General features: G+C 52.5%; 1 protein-coding gene across 1 annotated transcript in view; it reads left to right on the top strand.

Moving 5' to 3' along the window:
* The window catches only part of LOC126968662 (remodeling and spacing factor 1), a 62,121-nt gene that overhangs the window by 27,024 nt on the left and 20,014 nt on the right, over positions 1 to 15,083 (top strand). Inside the window, exons 19-20 of the mRNA XM_050813693.1 lie at positions 1,527 to 1,590; positions 3,145 to 3,248. Coding sequence (XP_050669650.1) covers positions 1,527 to 1,590; positions 3,145 to 3,248 — 168 coding nt within the window. The remainder of the gene's footprint in view (positions 1 to 1,526; positions 1,591 to 3,144; positions 3,249 to 15,083) is intronic.

The following is a 15,083-nucleotide window of genomic DNA, read 5'->3' as shown; positions in this document are numbered from 1 at the left end:
CCGCTGAGTAGTATATCACGGTTTATTTGCCAGAAATGATAGCCGAACTCCGAAAAAATAACCCGAAACGTCGCATCATCTTACATCACGAAAATGCCAGCTCCCATACGGCTCGGAGACAAATGATTTTTTGAAGCAGGAAAATGTTGAGCTGGTGGGCCATCCTCCGTACAGTCCTGACCTGAGCTCAAACGATTTCTTTACATTCGATAGAATGAAAGATTTATTACGCGGTCAACGGTTTGAAGACCCCGAAGCAGCTGTGGCAGCGTACAAATTAGCCATTTTGTCAATATCAACTTCAGACTGGAATAACTGTTTTAACGATTGGTTTGCACGAATGGAAAAGTGCATTAAGTTGAACGGAGAATACTTTGAAAAACAATAAAATACAATTTAGCTATACCGTGCATGTGGTTTTTCTTATTCCCGATCATTTCAGTGTGCCCCTCGTATGAGGGGATACAGTATTCTGTAAACGACATAATTTCTTGGTGTTGTAAATAAAAATGGCTTTTAAAGTCTAAGATAAATTGTTATAAATAAACGTTCAAAGGTTAAAATAAATAAAAAAGACGTGTGGCACTCGGAAACTGCCGCGGTAAAACTATTGCATACCATTTTTTATCAACTTATGTAATTATAATTATGTATTTATTTTATTTATGCAGTATTTTTTTTCCTTTGTTTTTTTTTCTTTGATATTAATTCAAGTTACACTTCTGAACGTCGTGACCGATAAGAAAACAATTTTTTTTCTTTTATTAAATAAATGAGAAGTAAGTATTGTTCAAAATATTTTTATTATCTTACAGTACATGCAGGTTATTCAGGAATATTTATCATTGAAACTATAGGTTTATGTTAACTGAAATAAGAAACATAAGTTTCAGACTTGATATCTTCTAAATATCTGGAAAATAACGCGTCAATGGTGGTGGTCCCATATTTTGTTGTGGATTCTTGTGGATCATTATTCATTTTCAAATTCAATATTTTCGAAAGAAAAGTTGTCAACCGCCCTGTTTTTTTATCAGCGAAGTTAATGTTGAAATCGCCAGCCAAACTAAGTGGAAATTTATTACTATTTGTACCAAGTATTTGCGACCCTTCTTCTGTGTAGTACAGTAAAGTGCGGTGAATAAAATGCTCTACCTCGTCTAAATCTGGATTCGGAGAAATGTAAATAATAATAAAAATTAAAAACGTGATAAAAAAAAATAAAGAAATTATAAAAAATCAAGACGTACCCCAGGCTCGAACCTGGGACCTCCTGCACAACAAGGGTACGTGATAACCGCTGTTCCACATCTATATACATGTAGTAAGTGGGGTGGTTATTTTCGTTACGGAATTTCTGGATTCGGTCTCCACGCTCAAGGCCCACGATAGAAGCTATGCAATAGCTTAATAAACAAAAGGTTTTTTTCCATTTGTGTTTCATAATATAGAATATAATATTATATTTAACGGGGTCACCATCTTATCCGATGTTTGGTGACGTACGATTGTTGTTTCTTTTGTAGAGCGGCAGGCGGCGCAGAATGCGAGAACCCCGCGGGGCCGCGGCATCCGGGGGAGGGGAAGCAGGTGAGTCGATGATATATAATATGACACCCATGTATGGACGATTTGATTCTTTATTTTAACAATAATGTTACCTACGCTTTTCACGTCGATCAAATTGTGTCAGGCTGAGATCTATAGAGCGTTTTTAGACTTTGCTTAGACTTTACTTATGTAAAACTTAGCTGAGTGTAAGCTTACCATAATCTTTGACTTCTCAAAATTCGAAATTATACTCAATAAGACAATAAAATACAAAGGTCAAGTTCATGTTTTATCACAATCAGCATAGTTTTACCTGAGTAAAATCTGAACAAAGTGTACGTTCACTCTATAGATCTCAGCCGCGAGAGCCACTAAACTCAACAATGTTAAGCTCTCAAAATATATGCCAATAAAATGAATAAATTATGATAATAAAAACGCTTTTCAACCAACTTCAAAAAAGGACGAGGTTCTCAATTCGTCGGTATTTTTTTGTATGTTTGTTACCTCAAAACTTTCGACTGGGTGAACCGATTTTGATAATTCTTTTTGTATTTGAAAGCTGGTGCTTCCCGTGTGGTCCCATTGTAATTTGGTCTGACACTGGCATTCATGAGAAAACCATAAAAGTCTTAAATTTGCTTTACATAATACGTATAGCAAAGTGGATGATAAATTTACGAATAATTCAATATCGGGTTAACCGATTTCGGTTATTCTTTTTTTATTGGAAAGCATATACTTCAAAGATAGTTTGGTTAGGTTCTGATTACGGAATCCATGAAAAGGAACGGAACTCTTCAATTCTTAGGAGCAAATTACGATACTCGGCCGAATATTTTTTATGCGTTTCGGATATTTAAGTCATCCACCCATAACATAGTTATGGTCAAGTAATTGTCGTAGTCGAATGTGATGATCAATGGGACTCCTTAACGACTTACAGTAAGGGTGCGATCTTTGGCAGAATTTCTGTCTGTAATCAAATTGCAAAGCGCTTACGTTCATTGCTGCATTGAAAAATTTAGTATATCTACACATATTTAGACAATTTGTTAGTGTACTTCAAATTCACTGAAAATCAAAAAATAAAAAATATTTTAACATAAAACAATCGACTTAAAAACATTATTCTAAAACAATATAATATATAATACGCACTAAAACAATAATTGCGTATGTTTTTACAATCTAATTAATTAATCTAAATCTAATAACGATAGATATAGATTTTAATTTTTGAGTCGGTGTCATCCAAGATAGGTTTATTACTACATACATAGATAACTATGCACTAACCACTCAAGCACATGTCACCTATAAAGGTGACATGTGCTTGAGTGGTGAGGAGGCGAGAGGCGAGAGCTGGTCACGGCGGAAGGACCCCGATTCCAAAATAACAATAATCGTAACTAGAATTAGATTAATTAATTAGATTGTATTAAAATGTGCAATTATTTTTATACTTTTTATATAATATAACTTAAATCTATTGTTTTGGAATAGAATTTTTGAAGTCCGTTTTTTTTTTGTTAAAATATTTTTAATGTATGCCGATGTAACTATTTGTTCAATAATTTTGTTTGTTAACAGAGGCGGGGGCCGCGGACGAGGAGGTCGCAATAGCGGGGGACCGAGCGGGGCGAGCGCGGGGCCCGAGGACGCGCTCGCTAAACTGGTGGGGGTGAAGATTAAAGGTGACGTGACTGTAGTGATATATTGATATGTAGCAGCGGGGGACCGAGCGGGGGGCCCGAGGACGCGCTCGCTAAACTGGTGGGGGTGAAGATTAAAGGTGACGTGACTGTAGTGATATATTGATATGTAGCAGCGGGGGACCGAGCGGGGGGCCCGAGGACGCGCTCGCTAAACTGGTGGGGGTGAAGATTAAAGGTGACGTGACTGTAGTGATATATTGATATGTAGCAGCGGGGGACCGAGCGGGGGGCCCGAGGACGCGCTCGCTAAACTGGTGGGGGTGAAGATTAAAGGTGACGTGACTGTAGTGATATATTGATATGTAGCAGCGGGGGACCGAGCGGGGGGCCCGAGGACGCGCTCGCTAAACTGGTGGGGGTGAAGATTAAAGGTGACGTGACTGTAGTGATATATTGATATGTAGCAGCGGGGGACCGAGCGGGGGGCCCGAGGACGCGCTCGCTAAACTGGTGGGGGTGAAGATTAAAGGTGACGTGACTGTAGTGATATATTGATATGTAGCAGCGGGGGACCGAGCGGGGGGCCCGAGGACGCGCTCGCTAAACTGGTGGGGGTGAAGATTAAAGGTGACGTGACTGTAGTGATATATTGATATGTAGCAGCGGGGGACCGAGCGGGGGGCCCGAGGACGCGCTCGCTAAACTGGTGGGGGTGAAGATTAAAGGTGACGTGACTGTAGTGATATATTGATATGTAGCAGCGGGGGACCGAGCGGGGGGCCCGAGGACGCGCTCGCTAAACTGGTGGGGGTGAAGATTAAAGGTGACGTGACTGTAGTGATATATTGATATGTAGCAGCGGGGGACCGAGCGGGGGGCCCGAGGACGCGCTCGCTAAACTGGTGGGGGTGAAGATTAAAGGTGACGTGACTGTAGTGATATATTGATATGTAGCAGCGGGGGACCGAGCGGGGGGCCCGAGGACGCGCTCGCTAAACTGGTGGGGGTGAAGATTAAAGGTGACGTGACTGTAGTGATATATTGATATGTAGCAGCGGGGGACCGAGCGGGGGGCCCGAGGACGCGCTCGCTAAACTGGTGGGGGTGAAGATTAAAGGTGACGTGACTGTAGTGATATATTGATATGTAGCAGCGGGGGACCGAGCGGGGGGCCCGAGGACGCGCTCGCTAAACTGGTGGGGGTGAAGATTAAAGGTGACGTGACTGTAGTGATATATTGATATGTAGCAGCGGGGGACCGAGCGGGGGGCCCGAGGACGCGCTCGCTAAACTGGTGGGGGTGAAGATTAAAGGTGACGTGACTGTAGTGATATATTGATATGTAGCAGCGGGGGACCGAGCGGGGGGCCCGAGGACGCGCTCGCTAAACTGGTGGGGGTGAAGATTAAAGGTGACGTGACTGTAGTGATATATTGATATGTAGCAGCGGGGGACCGAGCGGGGGGCCCGAGGACGCGCTCGCTAAACTGGTGGGGGTGAAGATTAAAGGTGACGTGACTGTAGTGATATATTGATATGTAGCAGCGGGGGACCGAGCGGGGGGCCCGAGGACGCGCTCGCTAAACTGGTGGGGGTGAAGATTAAAGGTGACGTGACTGTAGTGATATATTGATATGTAGCAGCGGGGGACCGAGCGGGGGGCCCGAGGACGCGCTCGCTAAACTGGTGGGGGTGAAGATTAAAGGTGACGTGACTGTAGTGATATATTGATATGTAGCAGCGGGGGACCGAGCGGGGGGCCCGAGGACGCGCTCGCTAAACTGGTGGGGGTGAAGATTAAAGGTGACGTGACTGTAGTGATATATTGATATGTAGCAGCGGGGGACCGAGCGGGGGGCCCGAGGACGCGCTCGCTAAACTGGTGGGGGTGAAGATTAAAGGTGACGTGACTGTAGTGATATATTGATATGTAGCAGCGGGGGACCGAGCGGGGGGCCCGAGGACGCGCTCGCTAAACTGGTGGGGGTGAAGATTAAAGGTGACGTGACTGTAGTGATATATTGATATGTAGCAGCGGGGGGCCGAGCGGGGGGCCCGAGGACGCGCTCGCTAAACTGGTGGGGGTGAAGATTAAAGGTGACGTGACTGTAGTGATATATTGATATGTAGCAGCGGGGGACCGAGCGGGGGGCCCGAGGACGCGCTCGCTAAACTGGTGGGGGTGAAGATTAAAGGTGACGTGACTGTAGTGACATATTGATATGTAGCAGCGGGGGGCCGAGCGGGGGGCCCGAGGACGCGCTCGCTAAACTGGTGGGGGTGAAGATTAAAGGTGACGTGACTGTAGTGACATATTGATATGTAGCAGCGGGGGACCGAGCGGGGGGCCCGAGGACGCGCTCGCTAAACTGGTGGGGGTGAAGATTAAAGGTGACGTGACTGTAGTGATATATTGATATGTAGCAGCGGGGGACCGAGCGGGGGGCCCGAGGACGCGCTCGCTAAACTGGTGGGGGTGAAGATTAAAGGTGACGTGACTGTAGTGATATATTGATATGTAGCAGCGGGGGACCGAGCGGGGGGCCCGAGGACGCGCTCGCTAAACTGGTGGGGGTGAAGATTAAAGGTGACGTGACTGTAGTGATATATTGATATGTAGCAGCGGGGGACCGAGCGGGGGGCCCGAGGACGCGCTCGCTAAACTGGTGGGGGTGAAGATTAAAGGTGACGTGACTGTAGTGATATATTGATATGTAGCAGCGGGGGACCGAGCGGGGGGCCCGAGGACGCGCTCGCTAAACTGGTGGGGGTGAAGATTAAAGGTGACGTGACTGTAGTGATATATTGATATGTAGCAGCGGGGGACCGAGCGGGGGGCCCGAGGACGCGCTCGCTAAACTGGTGGGGGTGAAGATTAAAGGTGACGTGACTGTAGTGATATATTGATATGTAGCAGCGGGGGACCGAGCGGGGGGCCCGAGGACGCGCTCGCTAAACTGGTGGGGGTGAAGATTAAAGGTGACGTGACTGTAGTGACATATTGATATGTAGCAGCGGGGGACCGAGCGGGGGGCCCGAGGACGCGCTCGCTAAACTGGTGGGGGTGAAGATTAAAGGTGACGTGACTGTAGTGACATATTGATATGTAGCAGCGGGGGGCCGAGCGGGGGGCCCGAGGACGCGCTCGCTAAACTGGTGGGGGTGAAGATTAAAGGTGACGTGACTGTAGTGATATATTGATATGTAGCAGCGGGGGGCCCGAGGACGCGCTCGCTAAACTGGTGGGGGTGAAGATTAAAGGTGACGTGACTGTAGTGACATATTGATATGTAGCAGCGGGGGACCGAGCGGGGGGCCCGAGGACGCACTCGCTAAACTGGTGGGGGTGAAGATTAAAGGTGACGTGACTGTAGTGACATATTGATATGTAGCAGCGGGGGACCGAGCGGGGGGCCCGAGGACGCGCTCGCTAAACTGGTGGGGGTGAAGATTAAAGGTGACGTGACTGTAGTGACATATTGATATGTAGCAGCGGGGGACCGAGCGGGGCGCCCGAGGACGCGCTCGCTAAACTGGTGGGGGTGAAGATTAAAGGTGACGTGACTGTAGTGACATATTGATATGTAGCAGCGGGGGACCGAGCGGGGGGCCCGAGGACGCGCTCGCTAAACTGGTGGGGGTGAAGATTAAAGGTGACGTGACTGTAGTGACATATTGATATGTAGCAGCGGGGGGCCGAGCGGGGGGCCCGAGGACGCGCTCGCTAAACTGGTGGGGGTGAAGATTAAAGGTGACGTGACTGTAGTGATATATTGATATGTAGCAGCGGGGGGCCCGAGGACGCGCTCGCTAAACTGGTGGGGGTGAAGATTAAAGGTGACGTGACTGTAGTGATATATTGATATGTAGCAGCGGGGGACCGAGCGGGGGGCCCGAGGACGCGCTCGCTAAACTGGTGGGGGTGAAGATTAAAGGTGACGTGACTGTAGTGACATATTGATATGTAGCAGCGGGGGACCGAGCGGGGGGCCCGAGGACGCGCTCGCTAAACTGGTGGGGGTGAAGATTAAAGGTGACGTGACTGTAGTGATATATTGATATGTAGCAGCGGGGGACCGAGCGGGGGGCCCGAGGACGCGCTCGCTAAACTGGTGGGGGTGAAGATTAAAGGTGACGTGACTGTAGTGATATATTGATATGTAGCAGCGGGGGGCCGAGCGGGGGGCCCGAGGACGCGCTCGCTAAACTGGTGGGGGTGAAGATTAAAGGTGACGTGACTGTAGTGACATATTGATATGTAGCAGCGGGGGGCCGAGCGGGGGGCCCGAGGACGCGCTCGCTAAACTGGTGGGGGTGAAGATTAAAGGTGACGTGACTGTAGTGATATATTGATATGTAGCAGCGGGGGACCGAGCGGGGGGCCCGAGGACGCGCTCGCTAAACTGGTGGGGGTGAAGATTAAAGGTGACGTGACTGTAGTGACATATTGATATGTAGCAGCGGGGGACCGAGCGGGGGGCCCGAGGACGCGCTCGCTAAACTGGTGGGGGTGAAGATTAAAGGTGACGTGACTGTAGTGACATATTGATATGTAGCAGCGGGGGGCCGAGCGGGGGGCCCGAGGACGCGCTCGCTAAACTGGTGGGGGTGAAGATTAAAGGTGACGTGACTGTAGTGATATATTGATATGTAGCAGCGGGGGGCCCGAGGACGCGCTCGCTAAACTGGTGGGGGTGAAGATTAAAGGTGACGTGACTGTAGTGACATATTGATATGTAGCAGCGGGGGACCGAGCGGGGGGCCCGAGGACGCACTCGCTAAACTGGTGGGGGTGAAGATTAAAGGTGACGTGACTGTAGTGACATATTGATATGTAGCAGCGGGGGACCGAGCGGGGGGCCCGAGGACGCGCTCGCTAAACTGGTGGGGGTGAAGATTAAAGGTGACGTGACTGTAGTGACATATTGATATGTAGCAGCGGGGGACCGAGCGGGGGGCCCGAGGACGCGCTCGCTAAACTGGTGGGGGTGAAGATTAAAGGTGACGTGACTGTAGTGACATATTGATATGTAGCAGCGGGGGACCGAGCGGGGGGCCCGAGGACGCGCTCGCTAAACTGGTGGGGGTGAAGATTAAAGGTGACGTGACTGTAGTGACATATTGATATGTAGCAGCGGGGGGCCGAGCGGGGGGCCCGAGGACGCGCTCGCTAAACTGGTGGGGGTGAAGATTAAAGGTGACGTGACTGTAGTGATATATTGATATGTAGCAGCGGGGGGCCCGAGGACGCGCTCGCTAAACTGGTGGGGGTGAAGATTAAAGGTGACGTGACTGTAGTGATATATTGATATGTAGCAGCGGGGGACCGAGCGGGGGGCCCGAGGACGCGCTCGCTAAACTGGTGGGGGTGAAGATTAAAGGTGACGTGACTGTAGTGATATATTGATATGTAGCAGCGGGGGACCGAGCGGGGGGCCCGAGGACGCGCTCGCTAAACTGGTGGGGGTGAAGATTAAAGGTGACGTGACTGTAGTGACATATTGATATGTAGCAGCGGGGGGCCGAGCGGGGGGCCCGAGGACGCGCTCGCTAAACTGGTGGGGGTGAAGATTAAAGGTGACGTGACTGTAGTGATATATTGATATGTAGCAGCGGGGGACCGAGCGGGGGGCCCGAGGACGCGCTCGCTAAACTGGTGGGGGTGAAGATTAAAGGTGACGTGACTGTAGTGATATATTGATATGTAGCAGCGGGGGGCCGAGCGGGGGGCCCGAGGACGCGCTCGCTAAACTGGTGGGGGTGAAGATTAAAGGTGACGTGACTGTAGTGACATATTGATATGTAGCAGCGGGGGGCCGAGCGGGGGGCCCGAGGACGCGCTCGCTAAACTGGTGGGGGTGAAGATTAAAGGTGACGTGACTGTAGTGATATATTGATATGTAGCAGCGGGGGACCGAGCGGGGGGCCCGAGGACGCGCTCGCTAAACTGGTGGGGGTGAAGATTAAAGGTGACGTGACTGTAGTGACATATTGATATGTAGCAGCGGGGGACCGAGCGGGGGGCCCGAGGACGCGCTCGCTAAACTGGTGGGGGTGAAGATTAAAGGTGACGTGACTGTAGTGACATATTGATATGTAGCAGCGGGGGGCCGGGCGGGGGGCCCGAGGACGCGCTCGCTAAACTGGTGGGGGTGAAGATTAAAGGTGACGTGACTGTAGTGATATATTGATATGTAGCAGCGGGGGGCCCGAGGACGCGCTCGCTAAACTGGTGGGGGTGAAGATTAAAGGTGACGTGACTGTAGTGACATATTGATATGTAGCAGCGGGGGACCGAGCGGGGGGCCCGAGGACGCACTCGCTAAACTGGTGGGGGTGAAGATTAAAGGTGACGTGACTGTAGTGACATATTGATATGTAGCAGCGGGGGACCGAGCGGGGAGCCCGAGGACGCGCTCGCTAAACTGGTGGGGGTGAAGATTAAAGGTGACGTGACTGTAGTGACATATTGATATGTAGCAGCGGGGGACCGAGCGGGGGGCCCGAGGACGCGCTCGCTAAACTGGTGGGGGTGAAGATTAAAGGTGACGTGACTGTAGTGACATATTGATATGTAGCAGCGGGGGACCGAGCGGGGGGCCCGAGGACGCGCTCGCTAAACTGGTGGGGGTGAAGATTAAAGGTGACGTGACTGTAGTGACATATTGATATGTAGCAGCGGGGGACCGAGCGGGGGGCCCGAGGACGCGCTCGCTAAACTGGTGGGGGTGAAGATTAAAGGTGACGTGACTGTAGTGACATATTGATATGTAGCAGCGGGGGGCCGAGCGGGGGGCCCGAGGACGCGCTCGCTAAACTGGCGGGGGTGAAGATTAAAGGTGACGTGACTGTAGTGACATATTGATATGTAGCAGCGGGGGGCCGAGCGGGGGGGCCCGAGGACGCGCTCGCTAAACTGGTGGGGGTGAAGATTAAAGGTGACGTGACTGTAGTGATATATTGATATGTAGCAGCGGGGGGCCCGAGGACGCGCTCGCTAAACTGGTGGGGGTGAAGATTAAAGGTGACGTGACTGTAGTGATATATTGATATGTAGCAGCGGGGGACCGAGCGGGGGGCCCGAGGACGCGCTCGCTAAACTGGTGGGGGTGAAGATTAAAGGTGACGTGACTGTAGTGATATATTGATATGTAGCAGCGGGGGACCGAGCGGGGGGCCCGAGGACGCGCTCGCTAAACTGGTGGGGGTGAAGATTAAAGGTGACGTGACTGTAGTGATATATTGATATGTAGCAGCGGGGGACCGAGCGGGGGGCCCGAGGACGCGCTCGCTAAACTGGTGGGGGTGAAGATTAAAGGTGACGTGACTGTAGTGACATATTGATATGTAGCAGCGGGGGACCGAGCGGGGGGCCCGAGGACGCACTCGCTAAACTGGTGGGGGTGAAGATTAAAGGTGACGTGACTGTAGTGATATATTGATATGTAGCAGCGGGGGACCGAGCGGGGGGCCCGAGGACGCGCTCGCTAAACTGGTGGGGGTGAAGATTAAAGGTGACGTGACTGTAGTGATATATTGATATGTAGCAGCGGGGGACCGAGCGGGGGGCCCGAGGACGCGCTCGCTAAACTGGTGGGGGTGAAGATTAAAGGTGACGTGACTGTAGTGATATATTGATATGTAGCAGCGGGGGACCGAGCGGGGGGCCCGAGGACGCGCTCGCTAAACTGGTGGGGGTGAAGATTAAAGGTGACGTGACTGTAGTGACATATTGATATGTAGCAGCGGGGGGCCGAGCGGGGGGCCCGAGGACGCGCTCGCTAAACTGGTGGGGGTGAAGATTAAAGGTGACGTGACTGTAGTGATATATTGATATGTAGCAGCGGGGGGCCCGAGGACGCGCTCGCTAAACTGGTGGGGGTGAAGATTAAAGGTGACGTGACTGTAGTGATATATTGATATGTAGCAGCGGGGGACCGAGCGGGGGGCCCGAGGACGCGCTCGCTAAACTGGTGGGGGTGAAGATTAAAGGTGACGTGACTGTAGTGATATATTGATATGTAGCAGCGGGGGACCGAGCGGGGGGCCCGAGGACGCGCTCGCTAAACTGGTGGGGGTGAAGATTAAAGGTGACGTGACTGTAGTGATATATTGATATGTAGCAGCGGGGGACCGAGCGGGGGGCCCGAGGACGCGCTCGCTAAACTGGTGGGGGTGAAGATTAAAGGTGACGTGACTGTAGTGACATATTGATATGTAGCAGCGGGGGACCGAGCGGGGGGCCCGAGGACGCGCTCGCTAAACTGGTGGGGGTGAAGATTAAAGGTGACGTGACTGTAGTGATATATTGATATGTAGCAGCGGGGGGCCCGAGGACGCGCTCGCTAAACTGGTGGGGGTGAAGATTAAAGGTGACGTGACTGTAGTGATATATTGATATGTAGCAGCGGGGGGCCCGAGGACGCGCTCGCTAAACTGGTGGGGGTGAAGATTAAAGGTGACGTGACTGTAGTGATATATTGATATGTAGCAGCGGGGGACCGAGCGGGGGGCCCGAGGACGCGCTCGCTAAACTGGTGGGGGTGAAGATTAAAGGTGACGTGACTGTAGTGATATATTGATATGTAGCAGCGGGGGACCGAGCGGGGGGCCCGAGGACGCGCTCGCTAAACTGGTGGGGGTGAAGATTAAAGGTGACGTGACTGTAGTGATATATTGATATGTAGCAGCGGGGGACCGAGCGGGGGGCCCGAGGACGCGCTCGCTAAACTGGTGGGGGTGAAGATTAAAGGTGACGTGACTGTAGTGACATATTGATATGTAGCAGCGGGGGGCCGAGCGGGGGGCCCGAGGACGCACTCGCTAAACTGGTGGGGGTGAAGATTAAAGGTGACGTGACTGTAGTGATATATTGATATGTAGCAGCGGGGGACCGAGCGGGGGGCCCGAGGACGCGCTCGCTAAACTGGTGGGGGTGAAGATTAAAGGTGACGTGACTGTAGTGATATATTGATATGTAGCAGCGGGGGACCGAGCGGGGGGCCCGAGGACGCGCTCGCTAAACTGGTGGGGGTGAAGAGTAAAGGTGACGTGACTGTAGTGATATATTGATATGTGGCAGCGGGGGACCGAGCGGGGGGCCCGAGGACGCGCTCGCTAAACTGGTGGGGGTGAAGATTAAAGGTGACGTGACTGTAGTGACATATTGATATGTAGCAGCGGGGGGCCGAGCGGGGGGCCCGAGGACGCGCTCGCTAAACTGGTGGGGGTGAAGATTAAAGGTGACGTGACTGTAGTGATATATTGATATGTAGCAGCGGGGGGCCCGAGGACGCGCTCGCTAAACTGGTGGGGGTGAAGATTAAAGGTGACGTGACTGTAGTGATATATTGATATGTAGCAGCGGGGGGCCGAGCGGGGGGCCCGAGGACGCGCTCGCTAAACTGGTGGGGGTGAAGATTAAAGGTGACGTGACTGTAGTGATATATTGATATGTAGCAGCGGGGGACCGAGCGGGGGGCCCGAGGACGCGCTCGCTAAACTGGTGGGGGTGAAGATTAAAGGTGACGTGACTGTAGTGATATATTGATATGTAGCAGCGGGGGACCGAGCGGGGGGCCCGAGGACGCGCTCGCTAAACTGGTGGGGGTGAAGATTAAAGGTGACGTGACTGTAGTGACATATTGATATGTAGCAGCGGGGGACCGAGCGGGGGGCCCGAGGACGCACTCGCTAAACTGGTGGGGGTGAAGATTAAAGGTGACGTGACTGTAGTGATATATTGATATGTAGCAGCGGGGGACCGAGCGGGGGGCCCGAGGACGCGCTCGCTAAACTGGTGGGGGTGAAGATTAAAGGTGACGTGACTGTAGTGATATATTGATATGTAGCAGCGGGGGACCGAGCGGGGGGCCCGAGGACGCGCTCGCTAAACTGGTGGGGGTGAAGATTAAAGGTGACGTGACTGTAGTGATATATTGATATGTAGCAGCGGGGGACCGAGCGGGGGGCCCGAGGACGCGCTCGCTAAACTGGTGGGGGTGAAGATTAAAGGTGACGTGACTGTAGTGACATATTGATATGTAGCAGCGGGGGGCCGAGCGGGGGGCCCGAGGACGCGCTCGCTAAACTGGTGGGGGTGAAGATTAAAGGTGACGTGACTGTAGTGATATATTGATATGTAGCAGCGGGGGGCCCGAGGACGCGCTCGCTAAACTGGTGGGGGTGAAGATTAAAGGTGACGTGACTGTAGTGACATATTGATATGTAGCAGCGGGGGACCGAGCGGGGGGCCCGAGGACGCGCTCGCTAAACTGGTGGGGGTGAAGATTAAAGGTGACGTGACTGTAGTGATATATTGATATGTAGCAGCGGGGGACCGAGCGGGGGGCCCGAGGACGCGCTCGCTAAACTGGTGGGGGTGAAGATTAAAGGTGACGTGACTGTAGTGATATATTGATATGTAGCAGCGGGGGACCGAGCGGGGGGCCCGAGGACGCGCTCGCTAAACTGGTGGGGGTGAAGATTAAAGGTGACGTGACTGTAGTGATATATTGATATGTAGCAGCGGGGGACCGAGCGGGGGGCCCGAGGACGCGCTCGCTAAACTGGTGGGGGTGAAGATTAAAGGTGACGTGACTGTAGTGATATATTGATATGTAGCAGCGGGGGACCGAGCGGGGGGCCCGAGGACGCGCTCGCTAAACTGGTGGGGGTGAAGATTAGAGGTGACGTGACTGTAGGGACATATTGATATGTAGCAGCGGGGGACCGAGCGGGGGGCCCGAGGACGCACTCGCTAAACTGGTGGGGGTGAAGATTAAAGGTGACGTGACTGTAGTGATATATTGATATGTAGCAGCGGGGGACCGAGCGGGGGGCCCGAGGACGCGCTCGCTAAACTGGTGGGGGTGAAGATTAAAGGTGACGTGACTGTAGTGATATATTGATATGTAGCAGCGGGGGACCGAGCGGGGGGCCCGAGGACGCGCTCGCTAAACTGGTGGGGGTGAAGATTAAAGGTGACGTGACTGTAGTGATATATTGATATGTAGCAGCGGGGGACCGAGCGGGGGGCCCGAGGACGCGCTCGCTAAACTGGTGGGGGTGAAGATTAAAGGTGACGTGACTGTAGTGACATATTGATATGTAGCAGCGGGGGACCGAGCGGGGGGCCCGAGGACGCGCTCGCTAAACTGGTGGGGGTGAAGATTAAAGGTGACGTGACTGTAGTGATATATTGATATGTAGCAGCGGGGGGCCCGAGGACGCGCTCGCTAAACTGGTGGGGGTGAAGATTAAAGGTGACGTGACTGTAGTGATATATTGATATGTAGCAGCGGGGGACCGAGCGGGGGGCCCGAGGACGCGCTCGCTAAACTGGTGGGGGTGAAGATTAAAGGTGACGTGACTGTAGTGATATATTGATATGTAGCAGCGGGGGACCGAGCGGGGGGCCCGAGGACGCGCTCGCTAAACTGGTGGGGGTGAAGATTAAAGGTGACGTGACTGTAGTGATATATTGATATGTAGCAGCGGGGGACCGAGCGGGGGGCCCGAGGACGCGCTCGCTAAACTGGTGGGGGTGAAGATTAAAGGTGACGTGACTGTAGTGACATATTGATATGTAGCAGCGGGGGGCCGAGCGGGGGGCCCGAGGACGCGCTCGCTAAACTGGTGGGGGTGAAGATTAAAGGTGACGTGACTGTAGTGATATATTGATATGTAGCAGCGGGGGGCCCGAGGACGCGCTCGCTAAACTGGTGGGGGTGAAGATTAAAGGTGACGTGACTGTAGTGATATATTGATATGTAGCAGCGGGGGGCCCGAGGACGCGCTCGCTAAACTGGTGGGGGTGAAGATTAAAGGTGACGTGACTGTAGTGACATATTGATATGTAGCAGCGGGGGACCG

Source organism: Leptidea sinapis, chromosome 16 (genome assembly GCF_905404315.1).
Source record: "Leptidea sinapis chromosome 16, ilLepSina1.1, whole genome shotgun sequence".
In the NCBI taxonomy this organism is placed as follows: Eukaryota; Metazoa; Arthropoda; class Insecta; order Lepidoptera; family Pieridae; genus Leptidea; species Leptidea sinapis.
This window is presented reverse-complemented; position numbering and strand designations above follow the sequence as displayed.